The 26123-nt window shown below is 48.0% G+C and overlaps 1 protein-coding gene across 1 annotated transcript in view; it reads left to right on the forward strand.

Moving 5' to 3' along the window:
* Window positions 1-26123, forward strand: part of LOC148454388 (uncharacterized) — a gene marked incomplete at its 3' end in the record, with an annotated part of 187325 nt that overhangs the window by 139543 nt on the left and 21659 nt on the right. Inside the window, exon 6 of the mRNA XM_088460942.1 lies at window positions 3898-3966. Within this exon, the coding sequence (XP_088317068.1) occupies window positions 3898-3966 (69 nt within the window). The remainder of the gene's footprint in view (window positions 1-3897; window positions 3967-26123) is intronic.

The following is a 26123-nucleotide window of genomic DNA, read 5'->3' on the forward strand; positions in this document are numbered from 1 at the left end:
AGCGCCCAGTGAGGTGTATATAATGGGGGATAATGAGAGACGTATATAATGGGGGATAGTGGGAGGTGTATATAATGGGGGATAATGGGAGACATATATAATGGGGGATAGTGGGAGGTGTATATAATGGGGGATAATGGGAGGGATATATAATGGGGGATAGTGGGAGGTGTATATAATGGGGGATAGTGGGAGGTGTATATAATGGGGGATAATGGGAGGTGTATATAATGGGGGATAATGGGAGACATATATAATGGGGGATAGTGGGAGGTGTATATAATGGGGGATAATGGGAGGGATATATAATGGGGGATAGTGGGAGGTGTATATAATGGGGGATAGTGGGAGGTGTATATAATGGGGGATAATGGGAGGTGTATATAATGGGGGATAGTGGGAGGTGTATATAATGGGGGATAATGGGAGGTGTATATAATGGGGGATAATCGGAGGTGTATATAATGGGGGATAGTGGGAGGTGTATATAATGGGGGATAGTGGGAGGTGTATATAATGGGGGATAGTGGGAGGTGTATATAATGGGGGATAGTGGGAGGTGTATATAATGGGGGATAATTGGAGGTGTATATAATGGGGGATAGTGGGAGGCGTATATAATGGGGGATAGTGGGAGGTGTATATAATGGGGGATAATGGGAGGTGTATATAATGGGGGATAGTGGGAGGCGTATATAATGGGGGATAGTGGGAGGTGTATATAATGGGGGATAGTGGGAGGTGTATATAATGGGGGATAATGGGAGACGTATATAATGGGGGATAGTGGGAGGTGTATATAATGGGGGATAATGGGAGGTGTATATAATGGGGGATAGTGGGAGATGTATATAATGGGGGATAGTGGGAGGTGTATATAATGGGGGATAATGGGAGGTGTATATAATGGGGGATAGTGGGAGGTGTATATAATGGGGGATAATGGGAGGTGTATATAATGGGGGATAATCGGAGGTGTATATAATGGGGGATAGTGGGAGGTGTATATAATGGGGGATAGTGGGAGGTGTATATAATGGGGGATAGTGGGAGGTGTATATAATGGGGGATAGTGGGAGGTGTATATAATGGGGGATAATTGGAGGTGTATATAATGGGGGATAGTGGGAGGTGTATATAATGGGGGATAGTGGGAGGTGTATATAATGGGGGATAATGGGAGGTGTATATAATGGGGGATAGTGGGAGGCGTATATAATGGGGGATAGTGGGAGGTGTTTATAATGGGGGATAGTGGGAGGTGTATATAATGGGGGATAATGGGAGACATATATAATGGGGGATAGTGGGAGGTGTATATAATGGGGGATAATGGGAGGTGTATATAATGGGGGATAATGGGAGGTGTATATAATGGGGGATAGTGGGAGGTGTATATAATGGGGGATGATGGGAGGTGTATATAATGGGGGATAATCGGAGGTGTATATAATGGGGGATAGTGTTAGGTGTATATAATGGGGGATAGTGGGAGGTGTATATAATGGGGGATAGTGGGAGGTGTATATAATGGGGGATAATGGGAGACATATATAATGGGGGTTAGTGGGAGGTGTATATAATGGGGGATAGTGGGAGGTGTATATAATGGGGGATAATGGGAGGTGTATATAATGGGGGATAGTGGGAGGTGTATATAATGGGGGATAATGGGAGGTGTATATAATGGGGGATAATCGGAGGTGTATATAATGGGGGATAGTGGGAGGTGTATATAATGGGGGATAGTGGGAGGTGTATATAATGGGGGATAGTGGGAGGTGTATATAATGGGGGATAGTGGGAGGTGTATATAATGGGGGATAGTGGGAGGTGTATATAATGGGGGATAATCGGAGGTGTATATAATGGGGGATAGTGGGAGGTGTATATAATGGGGGATAATGGGAGGTGTATATAATGGGGGATAGTGGGAGGTGTATATAATGGGGGATAATGGGAGGTGTATATAATGGGGGATAGTGGGAGGTGTATATAATGGGGGATAATGGGAGGTGTATATAATGGGGGATAATCGGAGGTGTATATAATGGGGGATAATCGGAGGTGTATATAATGGGGGATAATGGGAGGGATATATAATTTGGGATAATGGGAGGTGTATATAATGGGGGATAGTGTGAGGTGTATATAATGGGGGATAATGGGAGGCGTACATAATGGGGGATAGTGGGAGGTGTATATAATGGGGGATAATGGGAGTTGTATATAATGGGGGATAATGGGAGGTGTATATAATGGGGGATAGAGTGAGGCGTATATAATGGGGGATAATGGGAGGCGTATATAATGGGGGATAGTGGGAGGTGTATATAATGGGGATAATGGGAGGTGTATATAATGGAGGATAATGGGAGGCGTATATAATGGGGGATAATGGGAGACGTATATAATGGGGGATAGTGGGAGGTGTATATAATGGGGGATAGTGGGAGGTGTATATAATGGGGGATAATGGGAGGTGTATATAATGGGGGATAATGGGAGGTGTATTTAATGGGGGATAATGGGAGGTGTATAAAATTGAGGATAATGGGAGGTGTATATAATGGGGGATAATGGGAGGTGTATATAATGGAGGATAATGGGAGGTGTATATAATGGGGGAAAGTGGAACGTGTATATAATGGTGGATAGTGGGAGGCGTATATAATGGGGGATAATGGAAGGCGAATATAATGGGGATAATGGGAGGCGTATATAATGGGGGATAATGGGAAACGTATATAATGGGGGATAATGGGAGGCGTATATAATGGGGGATAGTGGGAGGTGTATATAATGGGGGATAGTGGGAGGTGTATATAATGGGGGATAATGGGAGGCGTATATAATGGGGGATAATGGGAGGCATATATAATGGGGGTTAATGGGAGGGATATATAATGGGGGATAGTGGGAGGGATATATAATGGGGGATAGTGGGAGGTATATATAATGGGGGATAATGGGAGGGATATATAATGGGGGATAGTGGGAGGTGTATATAATGGGGGATAATGGGAGGTGCATATAATGGGGGATAATGGGAGGTGTATATAATGGGGGATAATGGGAGGTGTGTATAATGGGGGATAATGGGAGGGATATATAATGGGGGATAATGGGAGGTGTATATAATGAAGGATAATGGGAGGTGTATATAATGGGGGATAATGGGAGGTGTATATAATGGGAGGTGTATATAATGGGGAATAGTGGGAGGTGTATATAATGAAGGATAATGGGAGGTGTATATAATGAAGGATAATGGGAGGGATATATAATGGGGGATAGTGGGAGGTGTATATAATGAAGGATAATGGGAGGGATATATAATGGGGGATAATGGGATGTGTATATAATGAAGGATAATGGGAGGGATATATAATGCGGGATAATGGGAGGGATATATAACGGGGGATAATGGGAGGTGTATATAATGGGGGATAATGGGAGGTGTATATAATGAAGGATAATGGGAGGGATATATAATGGGGGATAATGGGAGGGATATATAATGGGGGATAATGGGAGGGATATATAATGGGGGATAGTGGGAGGTGTATATAATGAAGGATAATGGGAGGGATATATAATGGGGGATAGTGGGAGGTGTATATAATGAAGGATAATGGGAGGGATATATAATGGGGGATAATGGGAGGTGTATATAATGAAGGATAATGGGAGGGATATATAATGGGGGCTAATGGGAGGGATATATAATGGGGGATAATGGGAGGTGTATATAATGGGGGATAATGGGAGGTGTATATAATGAAGGATAATGGGAGGGATATATAATGGGGGATAATGGGAGGGATATATAATGGGGGATAATGGGAGGTGCTAGCGTTGCACTTTACTCTCTCTCTCTCTCTTTCTCTCGTGCAGTTGGCTGCTGGACAGACCCCGACCACAGGAGCGGAGGACAACTCAGCCTCCCAGTCAGCCGTGCAGGAGGTATGTGATGCATGAGACAGGTGGGGGCTGCCAATGGTCACTTCAAGGTCAACTGGAAACACGTTAAGGGTGCTACTCCCTCTCCATATATCTTTATTTGTTCCCCGAATTTAGGCCATCTGAGAATAGTGATAAGGATGATGAGATGTTCTGCAAAATACATGAAAGAAGGAATCGGTAGAGTGCGTTGGGTATGATATGTCGACATTCATTGTCGTGGCCCAGCGGTGACTTTGCTGCCCCCTACGGCGGTAGCGGCGTGTTGTGGGTCCCGTTGGTCATGTGACCATTACTTCCGGGTCAGACCTTCATTTCTTCGGCGTTTAGTTTATGTTAGCTCTGAACTATGACGAGGTTGTAGCTGCATCATTTTATTGACAATTGGCATAATACATAAGAAAACATGTTGCTGCGCTGAGCTCTAGTTGTTGATGGGAGGTATATATGTCCCAGGTTTTTAACTTCTGTGTTGTAATTATCCAGGTAATGAGCAGCCTTGATTGCCAGACCATCTGTGAGAGGCTGGTAAAGGATGTGTCAGTGTCTCTGGGCAGTCTCTCACTGCCTGGGGAGCAGGCTGACAGACCTGTTGAGAGACATTGCTATGGCTTTATGTAAGTGCCATCCGCACCATAACAGGGCTCAAATGTGTCCTGTGCCGGCCTGCCCCGAGCGCCTGGACCTAATGATGTCGGGCTTGATATCATTGCGTTACGTAGAGGGGGCAGGGCTGCTAGCACTGGTAAATGCAGCACTGATCGGCTGTACAGGCTGCAGGGTGCCTGTTTGGAGCGTCTAACAGATGCTCTGGCAGGGCTACAGCAGCGATCATGGCTTCAGGGTACCATTCCAGGCACCCTGCTAGCCAGAAGCATGGGTGCTGACGGTGCCACCCACAGAACCCTGTGCCCCAGACCCTGACTGCTGTATTTAAATGCTATTATGTGTGAGTTGGACATTAAGGAGCTCATTCAGACCCGCTCGCAAGATGCGATCGCTCGCTGGCAAAAAGGGGCCGGATATTTAAATAAAGAGCTCGCACTGCGTCGCGTAAGGATGCCCACTATGTTTTAGCGAGCTACGGCAAAGTGCGCTCGCAAATGTCTGAAGACGCCCCCTTGCCTCTCGCAATACACGTCATCTCCGGGAAATGAAAGATTAATCGGGACCATCGTGAGCCATTGGAGCTGCTCGCAGCCCTTGGAGTTGCCTTAACCCGCCGCAAGCACAACGATCAGTGCTGGCTGAAATACATGGAGGTGACGTGTACAATGACGCTACTTTGCTAATTATGCACGCCCTTTAAACAGCGTTTTGGCGGCCAGACACGCCTGCGTTCGCACATCCACTCCCCCGTTCACAAGCACCTTCCCCTGTTACCACCCACAAACGGCGCTGTCACTCAAAGTAGCGACCTGATAGTGGCTTACGAGCTACCAAAATCAGATCGCAACGAAAGGCTTGCGTACGCGCACTGCGAATTATACGCATGCGCAGATGGGAGAAAATCGCTCAGAGCGAGCGATCGCGCTTAAGCGAGCGGGTCTGAATCAGGACCTAAGTCCTCTGATTACACACCTATACAATCATCGAGCCGTGCTTTTCATATCGAGAAAACGGCCGTATAGGTGTGTACGCTGTCCCGATGCCGGAGCGATAGCCGGTAAACGGCTTTTAATGCTCCTGCAAAGGTCGGTATCGAGGGGTCGTATCTTATGTACGATTTAATATTTATCGGTTCGACCTCCCGATCCCATAGAGGCCCGTACACACTGTGCTATGTCTGCGCAGTGTGTACTCGGCTGACAGGGGGTCACACTGGGGACAGTTTTACCCGATCAGCCTAAAATCGAAATGGTGTGTACCCAGCTTTAGAGAGGAAGACCTTGTAAGTTACAGCCAGACGGGTTTGGATTCATTTTTATGATTTTGTTTATATTGCTACACATATAAAACTAGCTGCGGTTACTTGTACCAAGGCCCCGGTCTGGTGTGATACTGGCTGGTGCATGCAGAGGGTGGAAATTTACCCCAAGGAACAAAACTTCTTATCCTAAGGCAGCTCCAGCTCAGTGAGGCCGGATTTTCAGGGGCAGCGAGTAACCTCCATGGTCCATCGAGCGATCAGGGAATTATTTGTAGGTACATTGGACCTCATTCAGAGGCGGTCACAAGAAGCGACCGCTCGCTCTGAATGAGGGCGGCCGCTTCATTATCAAGTGCGGCCTCCTGGTCGCAAGCTAAGCTGTGGGTTACCACCCGCAGCTTAGCTTGCGACCAGGGTGATGGTCGCGATGATCACCATCGCGACCATCGGGGCTTACGACGAGACCCTAAGGTTGGGTCTCGGCACTCGTAAGCCCCAGGGAGCTTCCTGCTCTGTTTGAGCAGGAAGCTCCCCACTGACATCATTGATGATGTCAGTGCGGCCGCCCACAAAACGGCAGGCGTTCGCATGGGAACGCCTCCATTTGTGTAGCCACCCCCCCGCCCCGCCTACAAAATGGGGCGAGCTGTCGATCAACATCAACAGCCGCCCCTTTTGTAGAGAGCTCCGGAGCGAGAGATTTTCTCTCTCGCTCCGGGGCTTGGGCACGCGCAGTGCGGCCGCTGCACGTGCGCAGGACTAACCATCGAGTCGGTTGCAAGCGCATCGGCGCTCGCGCCCGACTCTGAGGTCCATTCTTTGAAGTTATTAGTGATCTGTAATTACCAATCATTCTTGCTGTGGAGAGAGACTGCAGCTTTAACAGAATGGCCTTAAATGACGCGCCAATGTAAAATGAACACATGACCTTATAATAATTGTGTCAGACTGATTGCACAGCGTTTATATGGGGCTGATTCCAAGTTTTCACACTGCGAATGCGTCCGAGGGCACCTGAGACGTATACGCATCTCTGCGGATCTGCGGGTTATTCAGAGTAGCACAGAAGTCATCTGACTCTCCCTTGTGGCTAAATTGGTGTAACTGGGCAGCGATGGGGTGTTTGCACGCAAGAGGGGTATGATCCCGTTGTTGGGGCTTCCTCAAAAATGAGCGTACGTAGAGATCCTGCTGAATTCAGGCTAATCTTTTCTACCCAAGACATGGCTGCTGCGATTGTGCGCTGGTAATGACGGCGTTCGCTCTCACAAGCTGATTTATAGGGGCAGTGCAGCTACTTGGATGCAGAAATCTGCATTTGTCTTTAAGCCGCCGATGCAGCCTCTTTGCGTGCGACTATAGAATCAATCATACCTTAAAAGCGCAAAGTACAACATAAAAAGCTTTTGTCTCTATGGAGCCTCTGTAGAGCATGACATATGCATATAAGCAATAATAAATAATATAAAGTAATCCCTTACACTAGGCAGCCTACGTTGTAAATGATAGACCGGGAAGACATATAGACACATGACAAGTAAGTAAAAGTACAATGCAGAAGATGAATCGCCTGTAAATTGCTGTTCCGTGCCGCCGTTACAGCATGAGGCCTCATTAGGGAGCCGTCCGCTGGGCTTTGATCCAGAGAATAAAGCTGAGAATGGAACCTGGGCCGCAGACAGGAACTCTCCCCCTATGTACGTATCTGTCTGCTCTGTTATGTCATCCAGGGAACGTATCATGCTGGGTAAGTAATTATATACAAATAATTATAATAATTAGTGATCCCATTTCCAGTTTGAGGCATTCTGGGGTCTCTGCCTCCTGTGTTAGATGATATAAGTGATATATTACATCGTATAATTAGAGCCCATAATATGAAAATCACTGACGTAATGGGGGGGCGCTGTACGAGTTAGGGGTCTTATCGCTTATTGTGTGCAAGCTCCACAAATGTGCCTGTCCAGGACCCCTCCTCTCATACAGGGATGTGCATTCATATGTGTAATGACTTGTGGAATAATAAATGTCCCTTTATTCCCATTACATAAATATATACTTTATAATATATATTTGTATAGGCCTGCAGATAGGGGAGAACCTGTCCTGATCACACAGACACTGAGGACCTCATTCAGAGTCGGTCGTTGCGGCCGCACGGTCGTACGCCACCGATGTTCGCTAAACTGCGCATGAGTAAAGTTCGCAATGCGCGTGCGCAAACTAGCTATTACGATCAGAAATTGCTCTCTCCTTGAACTTGGCCAGGTCGTTAGTTTGAGTGACAGGATTAACTTTTTGTGGGTGGTAACAGGGGAAGGTGCTTGAAAACGGGGGAGTGGAGATCCGAACGCAAGCGTGCCTAATTATGCGAACGGTGTTTAATGGGAGTGCATACGGATTATGGGAGTGCATACGGTTTATTGGAGTGCATACGGATTATGGGAGTGCATACGGATTATGGGAGTGCATAATTAACAAAGTAGTGTCATGGCACATGTAACATGGGAGGTTTGTACACTGACATGATCGTAGTGCTTAAGAGAGGGTATGGTCAACCTTAAGCTCTACGACCAGTTCCGATGGTTCCCGATGGTCTCGATTAATCATTATATGCCCGGAGATGACGTGTAATGCGAACGAGAAGGGGGCGTTATTTAGTCTTACGACCGCTTGATCGTAGTGCTTAAGAGAGGGTCAACCTTAAGCACTACGACCGGTTCCTATGGTTCCCGATGCTCACGATTAATCCTTATATCCCAGGAGATGACATGTGTGGTGAACGAGAAGGGGGCGTTATTTAGTCTTACGGCCGCTTCTTACCCCCGGTTGTTCAGCTAACGATCTCATCTTAGGACCGCAACTTGTGATCGCTTAATTTGCATATACGGCCCCTTTCTCCTACGACCGAGCGGCTGCAACGACCGACTCTGAATGAGGTCCTGAGACCTTCCTTCCATCCTCACTTCCCTGGGGAGCTGCCTGATGATGAACAGACCAATGAAGACTCAGCCTGTGAGCAATGAGTGCCCCCTACTATCCATCAAATGATCAGAGATCGGAGAGGAGATAAGATCAAAGGTCTCTGTCTCTCGCTGTATGATTAACGCAGGGTTACTGCAGTGCTTCCCATACTGGCTGCCGTGGGACTAGGCTTCCCTATCAGCCCTTTAATTCCGGACACGTGTGAATCGCGCAGGTTCTCTGGCTGATTAAAACCAGGTGAAAAGCCGACTTGAAGTCAGCCAGCCCCAGAATCTGTGTTATTCATAATATGTGTCCTGGATTACAGGGAGGTCCAGGATCAAATTATTTATGGTCAATATATTAGGGAACAGCCGGTGCTGCTGCCAATCGTACAATATGTGGACAAACAGAAGCGCCGCCCTGACCAGCACATAACTGACCCTAAGGATGACAGATGAGCAGAAATTACTTAATTTATTATTTTTATATGAGTTTCTCACTAATACCCCTTTTACACCAGAGCAAAAACCTGGGTTTTTGCTGGGTCTACCCAGGTCGCAGCTCAGTGTAAAAGGGTCCCTGAAAAATAACCCAGCAATCCAACCCAGGCAGCTACCAGGGTCAGACCCAGGATGGACCCGGGTAATGCTGCAGTGTAAACGGCACAACCCAGGTTATCAGACCTGGGTCATGCCTAAAATGAGCTGATTGGTGGCTGTGGAGCAGTCACCTCCCACTTTTTATGACCTCCCAACTTTAGCAGGGCAGACTCGGGTTCAGTGTGAACGGGGCTGACCTGAGAATAACCCAGATCGATGGTGCTGTGTAAACAGTGTCTATCCTGGGTTGGAACCAAGGGCCTGATTCAGACCCACTCGCGAGCGGCTGTCCACTCGCAAGTGGGTCGATGTTATGGACTGAGCATGCGCACGACGGAGGGAGCTCCGTCGTGCGCATGCGCCAGACGCGACGAGCGAAGGAAAGTCCTTCGCTCGTTGTGTCTGATCAAAGGGGGCGTGCTGTCGATGTTGATTGACAGCACGCCCCCTTTGGTAGGCGTGCCGGGGGCGTGCCTCCCTGACGGGGGCGTTCCCATGGGAACGCCTCCCGTCAGAAGCCGGCCCACTGACATCAATAGTGATGTCAGTGGGAGTGATTTTGGCTCTGATAGAGCCAAAATCACTCCGGAGCTTGCGGTTGAAAACCGCAACCGCAAGCTCCGGCTCGCAATTTCGATGGTCATCGCGACCATCGCGGCCATCAAAATGCACGCTCGTATAGCCTGTGGGTGGTGACCCACAGCTATACGAGCGTCCAGAAGGACGCTCCATTTTCATGGAGGCCGGCCCTCATTCAGAGCGTGCGCTCTGCTCAGAACGTACGGCTCTGAATGAGGACCCATGTCTGTAAATCCAGGTCGGACCCGGGTTTTTGGTGGAAAAGAGGTATAAGAAACTTTTGGCCCAGGGGAGCCGTGAAAAGAATTTTGTTATTATAAGGGCGCCGTGATTCACAAAAGTTTGTGAACCACCGGGGTATAGAAAATATTTAAATATGGAACAATGTTTCTGTGTTCTCTATTAATACAATTTTTTTCCACCAAAATAGTACATTTTACTTCTACATAATTGGTAACTTTACTTACAAGTTACAGACGATTATTGGTTAGTTCCCCTGTGAGGTTTCCTGTACTCAGCATTCATTCATCTACTTTAGCTGTCTCTTCTCTTTCTCCCTCTCGCCCTCTTGTTCTCTCCCCCCCCCCCCCCCCCTTTATCTCCCTCCCTCACCCTCTCTCTCTTTTTGGGGTTTATGTTTCAAGTAGTGAAAAGCGTGGAGAAGTTGCCCATAGCAACCAATCAGCTTTGAAAGTAGCATCTATGAAGTACAGTCTATCAGGTAATAGGAAAGAGCTGATGGAACATATACAAAGGTGATGACCTCTGGCTGCGCTCAGTCCTTTCTCAACCCAATCAGCGAAACCACAATCCAAACCATAAAACAATGAAGCATCAAATATTATCACAGTTATATGTCTGGTACCAAACTCATAATTACAACCGTACTAAATTCATCAATGGTGTACAATCAACGGGACTTGTATGGGTCCACGAATCTTCTCCCCAGAGGGGATCTTTTTGTAATAATCGTCAGAAAATGGGGAGAAGAAATGGGGGGCAAAAAAACAATAGTGTAGTATGATTTTTACAAAAACAATGTCGTCAAAATTATGTTCTATGGTGAGGTAAGTAATCGTACCCTACTCACCCCACCCTCCCTCCCTCCCTCCCTCCCTCCCTCCCTCCCTCCCTCCAGGACATACACTTCTCACTTGGACTCACCTGGCCACCCAGGTGACCACTCTATGTCCCGGTGAGAGGGGGGACAGGGTAGTTCATGACCTGACGGAGGGGGAAGTGCCGAAGCCGCAACCCCTGTGCCGGTGGCTTCGGATGCCTATGTTAGCGCCTATCCTCATTAATAAAACGATGGTGAGCAGAGTACTGTCCACACCACCGGTTATATTATAGGCTGTGACCACTCAGGTGGCTTAACCAGGCTCTGTAGATTATTTTGTAGCAGTGGATGTACAGCGGTACTCACTGTTACAGATATCTGGTTCTGGATGGAGCGGGGCCTGTAGCGGAGCAGGTGACAGATCACCAGCCGGAGACTGTCCTCTCAGTATGGGTAGTGGTGCACAGCTCTGGAACAACGGATCAAGCGCTTAACGTTGCGGGTCTCTGGAGCTAAGAGGAGGACGTGTCGCTCATTCACATTGGCAAGTCGGTGCCACGCATGCGCAGATACACTGTCGATGGCCATCTTGGTAAGGTAATGCAGTATTCCTTGAATAGCCATTTTATTGGAGCCTGCGCAGTAACACACTCCACTACTAACACTGAGCGCCATTATTGCTTTGTTTCCCATAGTAATGTAGTGGGGGCCTGGGCAAGGGAAAGCCAGTAACAAAATATGGAGCTGATACTTGAAGCAGAGTTGGGTCCATTCCTATAGGCAGGGGCGTAGGGAGGGTGGTTCCAGTGGAGCGCAAGCTCCAGGCTCCGAATTTGTCCGCAGGCGCGTGTACCCGGAAGCTGTCTAAGCTGACAGCCTGCCGGGTGCCAGAATTGCCCTGTGAACGCTGGTCTCTGAAGTGATCAGAGGCTAAGGAAGCCTCCGATCACTTCAGAGACCAGCGTTCCCAGTGATGCAGGGTGCGGGTTACGTCATGACGTCACCCGCACACTGAGGAGCCTGCGTGGAACAGAACTACAGGGTCAGAACTACAGTGCGGTGGATAAAACTACAGGGGGGACAGAATTACAGGTGCACTACTTTAAGGGGCACAACTACTGGGGGCACTGCATATGGGCACCTATACAGTATACAGGGGGCACTGCATATAGGCACCACTACAGGGGGCAATGCATATGGGCACCACTACAGGGGGCACTGCATATGGGCACCACAACAGGGGGCATTGCTAATGTGCATTACTACTGGGGGCACAGCGTGGGGGGACACTACTTTAAGGGACACAACTACAGGGGTCACTGCATATGGGCACCATTACAGGGGTCACTGCATATGGCCACCACTACAGGGGGCATTGCGTATGGGCACCACTACAGGGGGCATTGCATCTGCTTAATGACAGGCCCAACCCGACCCTTCATCTGCTTACTGACAGGCCCAACCCGACCGTTCATCTGCAACGTGACAGGCCCAGCCCGACAATTCATGTGCTTACTGACAGGCCCAACCCGACCGTTCATCTGCTTACTGACAGGCCCAACCCGACCGTTCATCTGCTTACTGACAGGCCCAACCCGACCGTTCATCTGCTTACTGACAGGCCCAGCCTGACCGTTCATCTGCTTACTGACAGGCCCAGCCCGACCGTTCATCTGCTTACTGACAGGCCCAACCAGACCGTTCATCCGCTTACTGACAGGCCCAACCCGACCGTTCATCCGCTTACTGACAGGCCCAGCCCGACCGTTCATCCGCTTACTGACAGGCCCAGCCCGACCGTTCATCCGCTTACTGACAGGCCCAGCCCGACCGTTCATCCGCTTACTGACAGGCCCAGCCCGACCATTCATCCGCTTACTGACAGGCCCAACCCGACCATTCATCCGCTTACTGACAGGCCCAACCCGACCATTCATCTGCTTACTGACAGGCCCAACCCGACCATTCATCTGCTTACTGACAGGCCCAGCCCGACCATTCATCTGCTTACTGACAGGCCCAGCCCGACCCTTCATCTGCTTACTGACAGGTCCAACCCGACCATTCATCTGCTTACTGACAGGTCCAGCCCGACCATTCATCTGCTTACTGACAGGTCCAGCCCGACCATTCATCTGCTTACTGACAGGCCCAGCCCGACCATTCATCTGCTTACTGACAGGCCCAACCCGTCCATTCATCTGCTTACTGACAGACCCGGCCCGACCCTTCATCTGCTTACTGACAGGCCCAACCCGACCCTTCATCTGCTTACTGACAGGCGCAACCCGACCCTTCATCTGCTTACTGACAGGCCCAACCAGACCCTTCATCTGCTTACTGACAGGTCCAGCCCGACCATTCATCTCCTTACGGACAGGCCCAGCCCGACCCTTCATCTGCTTACTGACAGGTCCAGCCCGACCCTTCATCTGCTTACTGACAGGCCCAACCCGACCATTCATCTGCTTACTGACAGGTCCAACCCGACCATTCATCTGCTTACTGACAGGTCCACCCCGACCATTCATCTGCTTACTGACAGGCTCAACGCGACCATTCATCTGCTTACTGACAGGCCCAGCCTGACCATTCATCTGCTTACTGACAGGCCCAACCCGACCATTCATCTGCTTACTGACAGGCCCAGCCCAACCCTTCATCTGCTTACTGACAGGCCCAGCCCGACCATTCATCTGCTTACTGACAGGCCCAGCCCGACCATTCATCTGCTTACTGACAGGCCCAGCCCAACCCTTCATCTGCTTACTGACAGGCCCAGCCCGACCATTCATCTGCTTACTGACAGGCCCAGCCCGACCATTCATCTGCTTACTGACAGGTCCAGCCCGACCATTCACACCTGAATCATACCTGCTATTATCCAACTTCCAGTTTCTCACACATGGAAAACATGCACTGTTTGGGGTCCTGAGGACCGAGTTTGAGAACCTGCCCACGTGCCGGGGTGTAGATAGTCTGAGATGAAGGCACATCTTCTAGCAATTGGAGGACTAACGACAACTTGCGTTCTCCTTTTAACCATAAAAATAGATGTAGCCTCTTTTTAGACAGTGATCAGTTGTAACTTCTCATTAGGAAAGCATATATTCAGCTTTCCCCTAGCCTATGTACTTGTGAGCTGGCGATGTCAGCAGATGTTTGAACATCTGAACATGAGAGCCGCCTAAGCTCTGGTAGCAGTGTAACACTGAGCTGATGTGGTTAATGGTCTAAGTCAATGGAATTTTTAATATTGGGGAATATACAGTGAAATCTACTGTAAGACCCATTACATCAAGGCCTTCCAGCTCTCATCCGATTCTAACTCACTTCATGCTCTCTCCTCCCTATCTTCCCCTTTTGTGTCACGCGTGTCTGTCTGCCCCTCCCCTTCTGTGTCACGCCTGTCTGTCTGCCCCTCCCCTTCTGTGTCACGCCTGTCTGCCACTCCCCTTCTGTGTCACACCTGTCTGTCTGCCCCTCCCCTTCTGTGTCACGCCTGTCTGCCCCTCCCCTTCTGTGTCACACTGTCTGTCTGCCCCTCCCCTTCTGTGTCACGCCTGCCTGTCTGCCCCTCCCCTTCTGTGTCACGCCTGTCTGTCTGCCCCTCCCCTTCTGTGTCACGCCTGTCTGTCTGCCCCTCCCCTTCTGTGTCACACCTGTCTGTCTGCCCCTCCCCTTCTGTGTCACGCCTGTCTGTCTGCTCCTCCCCTTCTGTGTCACGCCTGTCTGCCCCTCCCCTTCTGTGTCACGCCTGTCTGTCTGCCCCTCCCCTTCTGTGTCACGCCTGTCTGTCTGCCCTTCCCCTTCTGTGTCATACCTGTCTGTCTGCCCCTCCCCTTCTGTGTCACTCCTGTCTGTCTGCCCCTCCCCTTCTGTGTCACTCCTGTCTGTCTGCCCTTCTCCTTCTGTGTCACTCCTGTCTGTCTGCCCCTCCCCTTCTGTGTCACACCTGTCTGTCTGCCCCTCCCCTTCTGTGTCACTCCTGTCTGTCTGCCCTTCCCCTTCTGTGTCATACCTGTCTGTCTGCCCCTCCCCTTCTGTGTCACTCCTGTCTGTATGCCCCTCCCCTTCTGTCACGCCTGTCTGTCTTCCCCTCCCCTTCTGTGTCACTCCTGTCTGTCTGCCCTTCCCCTTCTGTGTCATACCTGTCTGTTTGCCCCTCCCCTTCTGTGTCACACCTGTCTGTCTGCCCCTCCCCTTCTGTGTCACTCCTGTCTGTATGCCCCTCCCCTTCTGTGTCACGCCTGTCTGTCTGCCTCTCCCCTTCTGTGTCATGCCTGTCTGTCTTCCCCTCCCCTTCTGTGTCATACCTGTCTGTCTGCCCTTCCCCTTCTGTGTCATACCTGTCTGTCTGCCCCTCCCCTTCTGTGTCACACCTGTCTGTCTTCCCCTCCCCTTCTGTGTCACTCCTGTCTGTCTGCCCTTCCCCTTCTGTGTCATACCTGTCTGTCTGCCCCTCCCCTTCTGTGTCACACCTGTCTGTCTGCCCCTCCCCTTCTGTGTCACTCCTGTCTGTATGCCCCTCCCCTTCTGTGTCACGCCTGTCTGTCTTCCCCTCCCCTTCTGTGTCATACCTGTCTGTCTGCCCCTCCCCTTCTGTGTCACTCCTGTCTGTCTGCCCCTCCCCTTCTGTCACGCCTGTCTGTCTTCACCTCCTCTTCTGTGTCACTCCTGTCTGTCTGCCCCTCCCCTTCTGTGTCATACCTGTCTGTTTGCCCCTCCCCTTCTGTGTCACGCCTGTCTGTCTGCCCCTCCCCTTCTGTGTCACGCCTGTCTGTCTGCTCCTCCCCTTCTGTGTCACGCCTGTCTGTCTGCCCCTCCCCTTCTGTGTAACGTCTGCCTGTCTGCCCCTCCCCTTCTATGTCACGCCTGCCTGTCTGCCCCTCCCCTTCTGCGTCACGCCTGTCTGTCTGCCCCTCCCCTTAGAATGTAAGCTCTCATGAGCAGGATCCTCTTCCCTCATGTGCTTCTCTTTACATTTTCTTCTACTCTCTACTCCCCATAAGGGCACCTAACACGTCTCTGCCAGCTCCCGGCTGCTTATTGTGAGTGTAATAATCGTTATTGCAGCAATGTATATAAGTTGTGTCCTTGTCCTGCACTGTAATGTACTGTAAGTTACTTATTTCTTGTTCACTTATTAGTTCTATGTACTATGTAAGGCGCTGCGGAACACTTGTGGTGCCATATAAATAAAGGATAATAATAATGTACACATCATGCTCTGCAATAGTTACTCATTAGAGTTGCCCCTGTTTATACTCGCTAGTCCTTCCTGCCATGTAACAAGGTGACAACGTTTAGGTATAAAATCCCGGACCCAGCTTTGGGTATAGTTTTGCTAAAAGAGAAAAGTATTTTGCCACAAGGTAAACAGCAGACATAACTGCACAGACCACTAGAACACACACACACACACACACACACACACAGAATATAAATGTGTCACCGACTTGACGTATTGGTGTAATAAACATGGCAGATGGAATGTTATGAGGTTCCTTAGTGCAGGTTCTGGCAGCTGCAATGAGCTCAGTGACGTCCAGCATATAAGGGTTAAACAAAGGGCAACGTTCATTCATTATCAATATTTCCAAGCCGACAGATAAATAAAAGGTTGTTTACCGAGAAAAATGCGCAAGCACTGCGTAATTCCAGTCTTCGCAAACTTGCTTCTTTACGTTCCGAGGGAATACATTTATCCGGCTGCCGGCATTGGGATACGGCGGTGAGAAATAACCTATAAAACCTGGGATAGCCTATTCTGACCAGTGTAACCTATGTAGTGCCTATTCTGACCAGTGTAACCTATGTAGTGCCTATTCTGACCAGTGTAACCTATGTAGTTCCTATTCTGACCAGTGTCACCTATGTAGTGCCTATTCTGACCAGTGTAACCTATGTAGTTCCTATTCTGACCAGTGTCACCTATGTAGTGCCTATTCTGACCAGTGTAACCTATGTAGTTCCTATTCTGACCAGTGTCACCTATGTAGTGCCTATTCTGACCAGTGTAACCTATGTAGTGCCTATTCTGACCAGTGTCACCTATGTAGTTCCTATTCTGACCAGTGTCACCTATGTAGTTCCTATTCTGACTAGTGTCACCTATGTAGTGCCTATTCTGACCAGCGTCACCTATGTAGTGCCTATTCTGACCAGTGTCACCTATGTAGTGCCTATTCTGACCAGTGTCACCTATGTAGTACCTATTCTGACCAGTGTAATCTATGTAGTGCCTATTCTGACCAGCGTCACCTATGTAGTGCCTATTCTGACCACTGTAACCTATGTAGTGCCTATTCTGACCAGTGTCACCTATGTAGTGCACCTAATGGCTGCCTCACTTGGGGCCTGATTCAGCCCCGTTCGCAAAATACATTTATCCGGCTGCCGGCATTGGGATACGGTGGTGAGAAATTACCTATAAAACCTGGGACAGCCTATTCTGACCAGTGTAACCTATGTAGTTCCTATTCTGACCAGTGTAACCTATGTAGTGCCTATTCTGACCAATGTAACCTATGTAGTTCCTATTCTGACCAGTGTAACCTATGTAGTTCCTATTCTGACCAGTGTAAGCTATGTAGTGCCTATTCTGACCGGTGTAACCTATGTAGTGCCTATTCTGACCAGTGTCACCTATGTAGTGCCTATTCTGACCAGTGTCACCTATGTAGTGCCTATTCTGACCAGTGTAATCTATGTAGTGCCTATTCAGACCAGTGTCACCTATTTAGTGCCTATTCTGACCAGTGTAACCTATGTAGTGCCTATTCTGATCAATGTCACCTATGTAGTGCCTATTCTGACCAGTGTCACCTATGTAGTGCCTATTCTGACCAGTGTAACCTATGTAGTTCCTATTCTGACCAGTGTAACCTATGTAGTTCCTATTCTGACCAGTGTCACCTATGTAGTGCCTATTCTGACCGGTGTCACCTATGTAGTGCCTATTCTGACCGGTGTAACCTATGTAGTTCCTATTCTGACCGGTGTCACCTATGTAGTGCCTATTCTGACCGGTGTCACCTATGTAGTGCCTATTCTGACCGGTGTCACCTATGTAGTGCCTATTCTGACCGGTGTAATCTATGTAGTGCCTATTCTGACCAGTGTCACCTATGTAGTGCCTATTCTGACCAGTATCACCTATGTAGTGCCTATTCTGATCAGTGTCACCCATGTAGTGCCTATTCTGACCAGTGTCACCTATGTAGTGCCTATTCTGACCAGTGTAACCTATGTAGTGCCTATTCTGACCAGTGTAACCTATGTAGTGCCTATTCTGACCAGTGTCACCTATGTAGTGCCTATTCTGACCAGTGTAACCTATGTAGTGCCTATTCTGACCAGTGTAACCTATGTAGTGCCTATTCTGACCAGTATCACCTATGTAGTGCCTATTCTGACAAGTGTCACCTATGTAGTGCCTATTCTGACCAGTGTCACCTATGTAGTGCCTATTCTGACCAGTGTCACCTATGTAGTGCCTATTCTGACCAGTGTCACCTATGTAGTGCCTATTCTGACCGGTGTCACCTATGTAGTGCCTATTCTGACCGGTGTCACCTATGTAGTGCCTATTCTGACCGGTGTCACCTATGTAGTGCCTATTCTGACCGGTGTCACCTATGTAGTGCTATTCTGACCAGTGTCACCTATGTAGTGCTATTCTGACCAGTGTAACCTCTGTAGTGCCTATTCTGACCAGTGTCACCTATGTAGTACCTATTCTGACCAGTGTCACCTATGTAGTGCCTATTCTGACCAGTGTCACCTATGTAGTGCTATTCTGACCAGTGTCACCTATGTAGTGCTATTCTGACCAGTGTCACCTATGTAGTGCTATTCTGACCAGTGTAACCTATGTAGTACCTATTCTGACCAGTGTAATCTATGTAGTGCCTATTCTGACCAGTGTCACCTATGTAGTGCCTATTCTGACCAGTGTCACCTATGTAGTGCCTATTCTGACCGGTGTAACCTATGTAGTGCCTATTCTGACCGGTGTCACCTATGTAGTGCCTATTCTGACCGGTGTCACCTATGTAGTGCCTATTCTGACCAGTGTCACCTATGTAGTGCTATTCTGACCAGTGTCACCTATGTAGTACCTATTCTGACCAGTGTAATCTATGTAGTGCCTATTCTGACCAGTGTCACCTATGTAGTGCCTATTCTGACCAGTGTAACCTATGTAGTGCCTATTCTGACCAGTGTACCTATGTAGTGCTATTCTGACCAGTGTAATCTATGTAGTGCCTATTCTGACCAGTGTACCTATGTAGTGCCTATTCTGACCAGTGTCACCTATGTAGTGCTATTCTGACCGGTGTCACCTATGTAGTGCCTATTCTGACCGGTGTAACCTATGTAGTGCCTATTCTGACCGGTGTCACCTATGTAGTGCTATTCTGACCGGTGTCACCTATGTAGTGCTATTCTGACCAATGTCACCTATGTAGTGCCTATTCTGACCAGTGTCACCTATGTAGTGCCTATTCTGACCAGTGTCACCTACGTAGTACCTATTCTGACCAGTGTCACCTATGTAGTGCCTATTCTGACCAGTGTCACCTATGTAGTGCTATTCTGACCAGTGTCACCTATGTAGTGCTTTTCTGACCAGTGTCACCTATGTAGTGCCTATTCGGACCAGTGTAACCTATGTAGTGCCTATTCGGACCAGTGTAACCTATGTAGTATCTATTCTGACCAGTATCACCTATGTAGTGTCTATTCTGACCAGTGTCACCTATGTAGTGCTATTCTGACCAGTGTCACCTATGTAGTGCCTATTCTGACCAGTGTCACCTATGTAGTGCACCTAATGGCTGCCTCACTTGGGGCCTGATTCAGCCCCGTTCGCAAAATACATTTATCCGGCTGCCGGCATTGGGATACGGCGGTGAGAAATTACCTATAAAACCTGGGACAGCCTATTCTGACCAGTGTAACCTATGTAGTTCCTATTCTGACCAGTGTAAGCTATGTAGTGCCTATTCTGACCAATGTAACCTATGTAGTTCCTATTCTGACCAGTGTAACCTATGTAGTTCCTATTCTGACCAGTGTAAGCTATGTAGTGCCTATTCTGACCGGTGTAACCTATGTAGTGCCTATTCTGACCAGTGTCACCTATGTAGTGCCTATTCTGACCAGTGTCACCTATGTAGTGCCTATTCTGACCAGTGTAATCTATGTAGTGCCTATTCAGACCAGTGTCACCTATTTAGTGCCTATTCTGACCAGTGTAACCTATGTAGTGCCTATTCTGATCAATGTCACCTATGTAGTGCCTATTCTGACCAGTGTCACCTATGTAGTGCCTATTCTGACCAGTGTAACCTATGTAGTTCCTATTCTGACCAGTGTAACCTATGTAGTTCCTATTCTGACCAGTGTCACCTATGTAGTGCCTATTCTGACCGGTGTCACCTATGTAGTGCCTATTCTGACCGGTGTAACCTATGTAGTTCCTATTCTGACCGGTGTCACCTATGTAGTGCCTATTCTGACCGGTGTCACCTATGTAGTGCCTATTCTGACCGGTGTCACCTATGTAGTGCCTATTCTGACCGGTGTAATCTATGTAGTGCCTATTCTGACCAGTGTCACCTATGTAGTGCCTATTCTGACCAGTATCACCTATGTAGTGCCTATTCTGATCAGTGTCACCCATGTAGTGCCTATTCTGACCAGTGTCACCTATGTAGTGCCTATTCTGACCAGTGTAACCTATGTAGTGCCTATTCTGACCAGTGTAACCTATGTAGTGCCTATTCTGACCAGTGTCACCTATGTAGTGCCTATTCTGACCAGTGTAACCTATGTAGTGCCTATTCTGACCAGTGTAACCTATGTAGTGCCTATTCTGACCAGTATCACCTATGTAGTGCCTATTCTGACCAGTGTCACCTATGTAGTGCCTATTCTGACCAGTGTCACCTATGTAGTGCCTATTCTGACCAGTGTCACCTATGTAGTGCCTATTCTGACCGGTGTCACCTATGTAGTGCCTATTCTGACCAGTGTAACCTATGTAGTGCCTATTCTGACCAGTGTCACCTATGTAGTGCCTATTCTGACCAGTGTCACCTATGTAGTGCCTATTCTGACCAGTGTAACCTATGTAGTTCCTATTCTGACCAGTGTAACCTATGTAGTTCCTATTCTGACCAGTGTCACCTATGTAGTGCCTATTCTGACCGGTGTCACCTATGTAGTGCCTATTCTGACCGGTGTAACCTATGTAGTGCCTATTCTGACCGGTGTCACCTATGTAGTGCCTATTCTGACCGGTGTCACCTATGTAGTGCCTATTCTGACCGGTGTCACCTATGTAGTGCCTATTCTGACCGGTGTAATCTATGTAGTGCCTATTCTGACCAGTGTCACCTATGTAGTGCCTATTCTGACCAGTATCACCTATGTAGTGCCTATTCTGATCAGTGTCACCCATGTAGTGCCTATTCTGACCAGTGTCACCTATGTAGTGCCTATTCTGACCAGTGTAACCTATGTAGTGCCTATTCTGACCAGTGTAACCTATGTAGTGCCTATTCTGACCAGTGTCACCTATGTAGTGCCTATTCTGACCAGTGTAACCTATGTAGTGCCTATTCTGACCAGTGTAACCTATGTAGTGCCTATTCTGACCAGTATCACCTATGTAGTGCCTATTCTGACCGGTGTCACCTATGTAGTGCCTATTCTGACCGGTGTCACCTATGTAGTGCCTATTCTGACCGGTGTAATCTATGTAGTGCCTATTCTGACCGGTGTCACCTATGTAGTGCCTATTCTGACCAGTGTCACCTATGTAGTGCCTATTCTGATCAGTGTCACCCATGTAGTGCCTATTCTGACCAGTGTCACCTATGTAGTGCCTATTCTGACCAGTGTAACCTATGTAGTGCCTATTCTGACCAGTGTAACCTATGTAGTGCCTATTCTGACCAGTGTCACCTATGTAGTGCCTATTCTGACCAGTGGAACCTATGTAGTGCCTATTCTGACCAGTGTAACCTATGTAGTGCCTATTCTGACCAGTGTAACCTATGTAGTGCCTATTCTGACCAGTATCACCTATGTAGTGCCTATTCTGACCAGTGTCACCTATGTAGTGCCTATTCTGACCAGTGTCACCTATGTAGTGCCTATTCTGACCGGTGTCACCTATGTAGTGCCTATTCTGACCGGTGTCACCTATGTAGTGCCTATTCTGACCGGTGTCACCTATGTAGTGCCTATTCTGACCGGTGTCACCTATGTAGTGCCTATTCTGACCGGTGTCACCTATGTAGTGCTATTCTGACCGGTGTCACCTATGTAGTGCTATTCTGACCAGTGTAACCTCTGTAGTGCCTATTCTGACCAGTGTCACCTATGTAGTACCTATTCTGACCAGTGTCACCTATGTAGTACCTATTCTGACCAGTGTCACCTATGTAGTGCTATTCTGACCAGTGTCACCTATGTAGTGCTATTCTGACCAGTGTAACCTATGTAGTACCTATTCTGACCAGTGTAATCTATGTAGTGCCTATTCTGACCAGTGTCACCTATGTAGTGCCTATTCTGACCAGTGTCACCTATGTAGTGCCTATTCTGACCGGTGTAACCTATGTAGTGCCTATTCTGACCGGTGTCACCTATGTAGTGCCTATTCTGACCGGTGTCACCTATGTAGTGCCTATTCTGACCGGTGTCACCTATGTAGTGCTATTCTGACCAGTGTCACCTATGTAGTGCCTATTCTGACCAGTGTCACCTATGTAGTGCCTATTCTGACCAGTGTAACCTATGTAGTGCCTATTCTGACCAGTGTACCTATGTAGTGCTATTCTGACCAGTGTAATCTATGTAGTGCCTATTCTGACCAGTGTACCTATGTAGTGCCTATTCTGACCAGTGTAATCTATGTAGTGCCTACTCTGACCAGCGTCATCTATGTAGTGCCTATTCTGACCAGCGTCACCTATGTAGTGCCTATTCTGACCAGTGTCACCTATGTAGTGCCTATTCTGACCAGTGTAACCTATGTAGTGCCTATTCTGACCAGTGTCACCTATGTAGTGCTATTCTGACCGGTGTCACCTATGTAGTGCCTATTCTGACCGGTGTAACCTATGTAGTGCCTATTCTGACCGGTGTCACCTATGTAGTGCTATTCTGACCGGTGTCACCTATGTAGTGCTATTCTGACCAATGTCACCTATGTAGTGCCTATTCTGACCAGTGTCACCTATGTAGTGCCTATTCTGACCAGTGTCACCTACGTAGTACCTATTCTGACCAGTGTCACCTATGTAGTGCCTATTCTGACCAGTGTCACCTATGTAGTGCTATTCTGACCAGTGTCACCTATGTAGTGCTTTTCTGACCAGTGTCACCTATGTAGTGCCTATTCGGACCAGTGTAACCTATGTAGTGCCTATTCGGACCAGTGTAACCTATGTAGTATCTATGCTGACCAGTATCACCTATGTAGTGTCTATTCTGACCAGTGTCACCTATGTAGTGCTATTCTGACCAGTGTCACCTATGTAGTGCTATTCTGACCAGTGTCACCTATGTAGTACCTATTCTGACCAGTGTAACCTATGTAGTACATATTGTGACCAGTGTAACCTATGTAGTACCTATTCTGACCAGTGTCACCTATGTAGTGCCTATTCTGACCAGTGTCACCTATGTAGTGCCTATTCTGACCGGTGTCACCTATGTAGTGCTATTCTGACCGGTGTAACCTATGTAGTGCCTATTCTGACCGGTGTAACCTATGTAGTGCCTATTCTGACCAGTGTATCCTATGTAGTACCTATTCTGACCAGTGTAACCTATGTAGTGCCTATTCTGACCAGTGTAACCTATGTAGTGCCTATTCTGACCAGTGTCACCTATGTAGTGGTATTCTGACCAGTGTCACCTATGTAGTACCTATTCTGACCAGTGTCACCTATGTAGTGCTATTCTGACCAGTGTCACCTATGTAGTGCCTATTCTGACCAGTGTCACCTATGTAGTGGTATTCTGACCAGTGTAACCTATGTAGTGCCTATTCTGACCAGTGTCACCTATGTAGTGCCTATTCTGACCAGTGTCACCTATGTAGTGTTATTCTGGCCAGTCTCACCTATGTAGTGCCTATTCTGACCAGTGTCACCTATGTAGTGCCTATTCTGACCAGTATCACCTATGTAGTGCCTATTCTGACCAGTGTAACCTATGTAGTGCTATTCTGAACAGTGTAACCTATGTAGTGCTATTCTGACCAGTGTAACCTATGTAGTGCCTATTCTGACCAGTGTCACCTATGTAGTGCCTATTCTGACCAGTGTCACCTATGTTGTGCCTATTCTGACCAGTGTCACCTATGTAGTGTTATTCTGACCAGTGTAACCTATGTAGTGCCTATTCTGACCAGTGTCACCTATGTAGTGCCTATTCTGACCAGTGTAACCTATGTAGTGCCTATTCTGACCAGTGTCACCTATGTAGTGCTATTCTGACCGGTGTCACCTATGTAGTGCCTATTCTGACCGGTGTAACCTATGTAGTGCCTATTCTGACCGGTGTCACCTATGTAGTGCTATTCTGACCGGTGTCACCTATGTAGTGCTATTCTGACCAATGTCACCTATGTAGTGCCTATTCTGACCAGTGTCACCTATGTAGTGCCTATTCTGACCAGTGTCACCTACGTAGTACCTATTCTGACCAGTGTCACCTATGTAGTGCCTATTCTGACCAGTGTCACCTATGTAGTGCTATTCTGACCAGTGTCACCTATGTAGTGCTTTTCTGACCAGTGTCACCTATGTAGTGCCTATTCGGACCAGTGTAACCTATGTAGTGCCTATTCGGACCAGTGTAACCTATGTAGTATCTATTCTGACCAGTATCACCTATGTAGTGTCTATTCTGACCAGTGTCACCTATGTAGTGCTATTCTGACCAGTGTCACCTATGTAGTGCTATTCTGACCAGTGTCACCTATGTAGTACCTATTCTGACCAGTGTAACCTATGTAGTACATATTGTGACCAGTGTAACCTATGTAGTACCTATTCTGACCAGTGTCACCTATGTAGTGCCTATTCTGACCAGTGTCACCTATGTAGTGCCTATTCTGACCGGTGTCACCTATGTAGTGCTATTCTGACCGGTGTAACCTATGTAGTGCCTATTCTGACCGGTGTAACCTATGTAGTGCCTATTCTGACCAGTGTATCCTATGTAGTACCTATTCTGACCAGTGTAACCTATGTAGTGCCTATTCTGACCAGTGTAACCTATGTAGTGCCTATTCTGACCAGTGTCACCTATGTAGTGGTATTCTGACCAGTGTAACCTATGTAGTACCTATTCTGACCAGTGTCACCTATGTAGTGCTATTCTGACCAGTGTATCCTATGTAGTACCTATTCTGACCAGTGTAACCTATGTAGTGCCTATTCTGACCAGTGTAACCTATGTAGTGCCTATTCTGACCAGTGTCACCTATGTAGTGGTATTCTGACCAGTGTAACCTATGTAGTACCTATTCTGACCAGTGTCACCTATGTAGTGCTATTCTGACCAGTGTCACCTATGTAGTGCCTATTCTGACCAGTGTCACCTATGTAGTGGTATTCTGACCAGTGTCACCTATGTAGTGCCTATTCTGACCAGTGTCACCTATGTAGTGCCTATTCTGACCAGTGTCACCTATGTAGTGTTATTCTGGCCAGTGTCACCTATGTAGTGCCTATTCTGACCAGTGTCACCTATGTAGTGCCTATTCTGACCAGTATCACCTATGTAGTGCCTATTCTGACCAGTGTAACCTATGTAGTGCTATTCTGAACAGTGTAACCTATGTAGTGCTATTCTGACCAGTGTAACCTATGTAGTGCCTATTCTGACCAGTGTCACCTATGTAGTGCCTATTCTGACCAGTGTCACCTATGTTGTGCCTATTCTGACCAGTGTCACCTATGTAGTGTTATTCTGACCAGTGTAACCTATGTAGTGCCTATTCTGACCAGTGTCACCTATGTAGTGCCTATTCTGACCAGTGTAACCTATGTAG

Source organism: Taudactylus pleione, unplaced genomic scaffold, assembly GCF_031769625.1.
Source record: "Taudactylus pleione unplaced genomic scaffold, aTauple2 ptg000996l, whole genome shotgun sequence".
NCBI classification, from domain to species: domain Eukaryota; kingdom Metazoa; phylum Chordata; class Amphibia; order Anura; family Myobatrachidae; genus Taudactylus; species Taudactylus pleione.